At 40.8% G+C, this 6,061-nt stretch overlaps 1 protein-coding gene across 1 annotated transcript; it reads right to left on the bottom strand.

Moving 5' to 3' along the window:
- Positions 1 to 4,407: 4,407 nt before the first annotated feature.
- On the bottom strand, positions 4,408 to 5,503 carry LOC104400894 (chromosome unknown open reading frame, human C18orf32). Its single transcript, XM_010011012.1, has 2 exons — positions 5,256 to 5,503; positions 4,408 to 4,482 (listed from the first exon to the last, which is right to left on the bottom strand). The coding sequence occupies exons 1-2, from the start codon at positions 5,481 to 5,483 to the stop codon at positions 4,408 to 4,410; spliced, it is 303 nt and encodes a 100-aa protein (XP_010009314.1). The 5' UTR covers positions 5,484 to 5,503.
- Positions 5,504 to 6,061: the final 558 nt, after the last annotated feature.

Consider the following 6,061-nt stretch of genomic DNA (forward strand, 5'->3'; position numbering starts at 1 on the left):
GTTGGAGCTGGATGAGCTTTAAGGTCCCTTTTTAGCACAAACCAGGCTGGGATCCTGTGATCTCCGAGGTGGTTTTTGTGCTGGTTCTATAAATACCCAGTGGCTCCTCCAAAAGGGGAAACCCTTCCCAATATGATTAGCCCAAAGCATAATCCCGTTATCACAGTGCATGACACTAAATAGGCAGCCCAGTTCTTACACGTACCTGTAACCAGGCTGTGCAAGCCAACAGCACAAGCACAAAGGTGGGGTGTAAGCACTGCATATACACTGCCACGTAAAGCAAACATCTCGGCACAGGGTTTGTCCTCATGTTCATAAGGTGTTTTATCAGACCACTGCGGCAATAAAAACCACGCACAGCCAACAGAGTGGCTATAGAATAGGTAGGACTGTGGGCACAAAGGAGTTGAAATGCAAGTATTGCTACATCTGCCTACGTATAAACACTCCAATTCATGACATTTCAAGTAGGTTATGTTTCAGATACAATGAAAGATAGAGCAACATGATCTAAAACCACTTCTAAAGCAAGAGAGTCACTGTGTTCTGGACCATTTCAGTTAAACTGCTGCAGTCAGGTTCAGTGCAAAGCAGAAGTAATGACTGGCTGTGAAACCCAAAACATGGTTTGGTTCAGTGAGCATGTTCCAACAATCAGAAAACTGCAGAGGGAAGATAATCTCTTCTTTCATGTCAAGCAGTTTATTGAAACAATTAGTTCTGATTGAAGGCAGATTTAGTTAATCTAAAGTGTAAATTGAGTTTCTCGTCATTTCCTTTACCTGCAGCCTCCAAAAAGACTGCTCTGTCAGCAATCATGTTCCGCATTGTGCAGAAATCAGGGAGGAATGACTCCAAGGACTTAAACTCAGCAGCATGCCCAGCAGCTCCCACAGGGCTGGGGCGTGATTGCTGCATTCGGGTAATAACAGCGTATTGTGTTCCTGTCGTTAGATCAGCTTTGCAGATAGAATTTAACCGTGTTCTGTGAACACATCTGACTAAAGATCATTTTCCATAGAATTGACTGTCAGCTTAGACATCCTTGGAGGCTGATCCCATTCAATTTAACCTGCCAGAATTTCCTTTGCTTGCAGAAATGAGGCCCATCAAAATACAGTCAGCAACATAGAACTTTCTCAACTTCTATTTAAGAACTTTTTACATATACTTGCTGGGTTTTTTAAAGTGTATTTCGATTAAATCCAAGTCTTTGGCAGCCAGCTGCCTATGCAAACCAGCATACAGAGGGTACCATGTCACATCTAGACCTTCCCGTGAAGAAAAAAGGTATCTTGAATTAGTTGGTTTAAATACTTTTTAAAATCTTTTCAAGTATTATTGTTTCTTCCTCCATAGTATTCAAATAAAACCAGACAGCTTTAATGCTGAAGATAGTAGGACTAGATCTGCAGAAGTACTCTAGTCCCTAAAGGTTCCCTCTCTACAATTTCCTAAAGGTCTTCAGTATAAATGAAGCTGCTCCTTGGCCTCATAAATCCTGGTAGATGTCCACTGCCATCATTAGGTGCCTAAGGCCTTTTGTACATCTCGCTTTTAGTAACGAATATATGGAGACTTGCTCAATTAAATTAAATTACTTGATAAATATTGTTCTCTATTGTGAGGATTTCCTTAATCGCCGTCTGCTTTTCTTGAGGCTTTGTGCACTTCTTTGCCTCCCAGTAGATGATACCCTGCACCCCTGCCCTGGCTTAGGCAGTTCCTTTGCTTTTTTAGTATTCACAACACACAATAGGATTATTGACCTGTTATTGGAAAATTATAGGAACAGAAGAGTTGCAACACAAATCTCCCACCAGCAATCCCAGCGAAGTGCCTCATTCTGGAAAGTTTTGTGATGTAGTTTACTCATGTGTCAAACTGCAGCTAACAGAAGTACCAAAACTCCATCTCTGAAAGCACGAATCCTGCCAATTTTACTTGCATTATCTGACCATTTTGCTTTATGCAGGCTTTTCAGTAGTGGTGAAACTGGTGTTTAAACAGCACACAGCCAGAAGCCTTATTTAGCTTGCAGTCTGATTTACTATACAGTTTATTTTCCGTTACTGTCTGAAGCACTTCCTTGTATATTCATAACCCCAATAATTAATTATGCACACTTCATAAATCAACTGCATACATTGACAAAGTAAAAGAGCCCCAATACAGCTCTTGCTCTACTTTTTGTCACGTTCACAGCTGTCAGAGGTGAATTTATTATCCCAAAACTTGGGCCTGTTAATGACATGTCCAGCATTTCACAACAGTTGCTAAGGTTACCTGCCCTGGGAGAGGAAACACTGCAGAAGGGATGATCTTGACAATGCAAGAACCCATACTCATGTTCAGCTGCATACCTGCAAGGACTCATTTCTCCAGCCCTTTGAAAGGCGCTGTGCCTGATCTCAGCTCTGGAGTGCCTTTCTCAGGCAGTTTACTCCTTTCTCATCGCAAGTTGACTTCAGATAGAAATTCCAAGCTTTCAGATTTAGAGCATGAGCTTTGACAGAGGAATTTATTATCTGGGGAGAGGAGGGGGTTGATTTGTTTAGAAAACCCAATCCACCACAGCAGAGGTTACATCCACCCTTTACCAGGTGAAGTTTGGATGAATAGGGTTGGGATGGATTGATGGATGGATAAGGTTATGTATGACTCATTGCAATGATATGAGTGAAATGTCCAAAGATAAGAGGACAAAACCAGTTGGAAACTAGCATAAGTCCCTCACTTCCACTTTCCAATCTCTGTCTTTTCTACTACACAAACCACAGAACAACACCCGTGAGAAGTTACAGGAGTGCACATTTAGTATTGTTATCTTTTATTGCATGAATTATGTGTGTGCATACTGACAATAATAAAACCAAGTTTCCATATCACAAAGAGCAGGTACTTCACCAGTCTAGGAGAAAGCTGTAGCTGTGATACGCTGATCACATGGGGGATAACGTTCCAAGGATGACGCAAAAGCTCGTTAAACAGCAATACCAAATTCACTTCCTAACAGACTAGCTCATTAAGGGAGAGCAAATAGTTATTAGGAAACATCTTAGTAGGAGTTTTCTGCAATTCATCTCATTACAGAAGTAATGGCTGTAGCAACAGGGGCCCGATACCCACTGAGGATCGGTTCACACAAGACCTGACAAAATCAGATACAAGCAGGACACAATACAGGCATTTGTCCGGCATCAAGAGTATCTTCAGGATAATTAATTATCTTCTAGGAGGAAATGTGGCCACAAGAACAAGACCTGACCTCAGCAACAGTTCAAGGACTACATATATACCTTTTTAGGCATACTTTTGGGAAAATGATAAATCCAGAATGGCTGAAATGGTTTTGTCTGGAATTTTTCAATGAATGCTCTGGTTTGGCAGAGAGGACAAAGCAGGAACTACCACTTCCTTACTGAGCACAGGGACATCTAAACCCCTTTGCAACTGCAGTATTGGGTTCAGATGCAGGTCTGTTCCAGAAGACACCTTCCCAGGAGAAGGCAAAGCTGGACCTCCCTAGTTCACTTCCTTTATCCCAAAGTCAGTAGTTTTATGATCTCCTTCAGCCAGCAATCTGTGTCCATGTTTTCAAAGATTTTGCTACTACTTTAGATATTTATAGCTCAGAAGCCTAAGAACAATTGCATGAAGTAACTCACTTTCAAATAAAATCCTGGTTTATTATCATTCAACTTCCACAAGCACATTGAAGAGATTTCAGTTGGATGTTGGCTTTTTTGTCTCTAAAGACAGGACTGCACCATTTTAAACCACTGCAACAGAATATAAAGCAACGGTTTCCTTGCATCGTGCCTCTGCTGCTCCCCTTCAGGAAAGAAAGGCACAATGTTTCAACGGAAATACTTAATGGAAGTATCAAATCAAGACTTTCTGCTTTTACCAAGCTACGTAAATTCTGCATGTAGCATAATTCCTTTAGCTCATCCACAGATTTCACACAAAAAATCTAAACTCTTCTTAACAATGATGCTTCTGCCACAATGCAATTCATAGCTCTTTAGCAAGGTTAAGAGCAGCTCTCGTTTTCAAGGTGAAAGCATGAAGTACTGCACTAGCAGTTAATGAAACTAAGATGTTAAGATAAATATACCTTCCAAAGCTTGACTTAGTCACAAGTTACTGAACCTAAACTCTAATCACACCAAATCGATTATAGATGAAAAGGAGTTCCAGTGAGGAAAACAAAGAACTTCAGTTTTCAAACATTTTAAATTAAGAAATGTGCTAGCTGCCATTTGAGTGGCGAAAGAGACCTCCTGCGAGTGATAAGGGGATTTTATTCAGCTAAGATGTGCAGAAAAAGAAAGTCTCAAAGTGGGAGGAATATCACCAGTTCATATTGGACACAAGGGAATAAATCATGAAATAATTCCTCTAATCTGCTTTCTTGTCAGAAACTTCTGTGGATCTTTTTGCAGCGATTCCATTTGCAACGCCGTTGCTTTCAAACTGCAAATAAAAGACAGTATCATTAATGGGAGGTCAAAAAAGGACTTCGCACTTGGATCAGTAACAGCTGGTGATGGGAATGGTTTTCAGGAGCAAGGCCAGAGAAGATCCTGAGGAAATCTGCAGCACGAACTGCAGCAGAGGCATCTCTTTAGATTTACATGTCGTGATTGCTTCAGGGGGGAACAAGGGCAGAGGTGACAGATGCAAATCTTTGCAGTTTGTTAGAAGAGATAAATAATGTACAATTTACACACACCAAACGTTTTTCCCCCATTGCAAGTGGAAGAGCTGGCTGAGGAGGGTTTTTTTTAGTTCTGCTTCAGGTATCTGGTGTGATGTACTCGTTACTTGACTTCTTCCTTCTCTCAAGGAATAGCCAGTCATTTAAAAGAATAATAAATTAACTAAGTTAATTAACTAATTTCAAGGCCAGGCTGGACAGAGCCTTGGGCGACATAGTTCAGCGTGTGGTGTCCCTGTTCATGGCAGGTGGGTTGGAACTAGATGATCTTAAGGTCCTTTCCAACCCTAACTATTCTATGATTCTATAAGTTGCTTCCAAAACCAGGTGCATTTCCTGTCCTTCCAAGACCTACCAAATAGCTGAAGCAACTGTTTCTATCTGTATTTCTACCACTAACTCCGTTTGCTAAGAAAATAGCCATAAAAACATTTATAACAACCACCAACTATTTACTCTTTCGTGGTGCCCACCCTGAACTATCGCCAGGTGCTTTTAATCCCCAGCTAGCTGAATGCATTAATCTTACTTTATAAATTCCAAATTCATCCTCCTGATCTCTTTTCGCGGCTGAAGGTGCCCTTGGATATCCAGTGCTGCCTCCTTGACCTTCTTTTGTGGCTGTTGTTTCTTGCACGGCTTTCTTGGGCCATACGCGCTTCACGAAAGGGGCAATAACAGGATAGATATAGGGCTCAAGGAATTTCTTGTAGACCCAGAGGAGAACGGGAATGACAATACAGGGAATGCACACCATGGCTTCCTCTTGTTCGTGACAAAGCTGGACACGGGAAAAGAAAAACAACTTAGGATGACAAGGTTGTATGCTGTGAGATAACAGTCTTTAATGAATAAAGATTGTAGTTGATATTCATGTGTAAAAGACACTTTAGATATAGAATTCTTTAACCTTAGATTCTTTAATTATCATTCTGGTTTCAAAAATGCTGCGCATTACAATGTTATAAAGTTCTCAATAACGGAAACATTCTTGGCATTAAAAAAAAAGTTTGCTATTAATTCATCAGTCCCACAGCAGGAACGTGGAAAAACCAAATTCAGAGAATAAGATTTTTCTTAAACCACACAAAACCAGTTTAAAAAGCAAGATGCAGATAACAATCCAGTCCTTATTATAGCAAAACAAAGGGGCCAAAAGGTTTCTTTTTCTCATTCCTTTTTGATTTAAGGTAAAATTAAATGGCAGGACTCCAGTCCACCAAACGGCATGCCACCACTGAAGGGCAGTGGGTGGGAAAGTGGAACAGAATCCTAGTCAGGACTTGAGAAAAGGAGGGTATCACAGAATCATAGAACGGTTTCAGCTGGAAAGGA

Source organism: Nestor notabilis, unplaced genomic scaffold, assembly GCF_000696875.1.
Source record: "Nestor notabilis isolate BGI_N333 unplaced genomic scaffold, ASM69687v1 Scaffold33023, whole genome shotgun sequence".
Taxonomy (NCBI): domain Eukaryota; kingdom Metazoa; phylum Chordata; class Aves; order Psittaciformes; family Psittacidae; genus Nestor; species Nestor notabilis.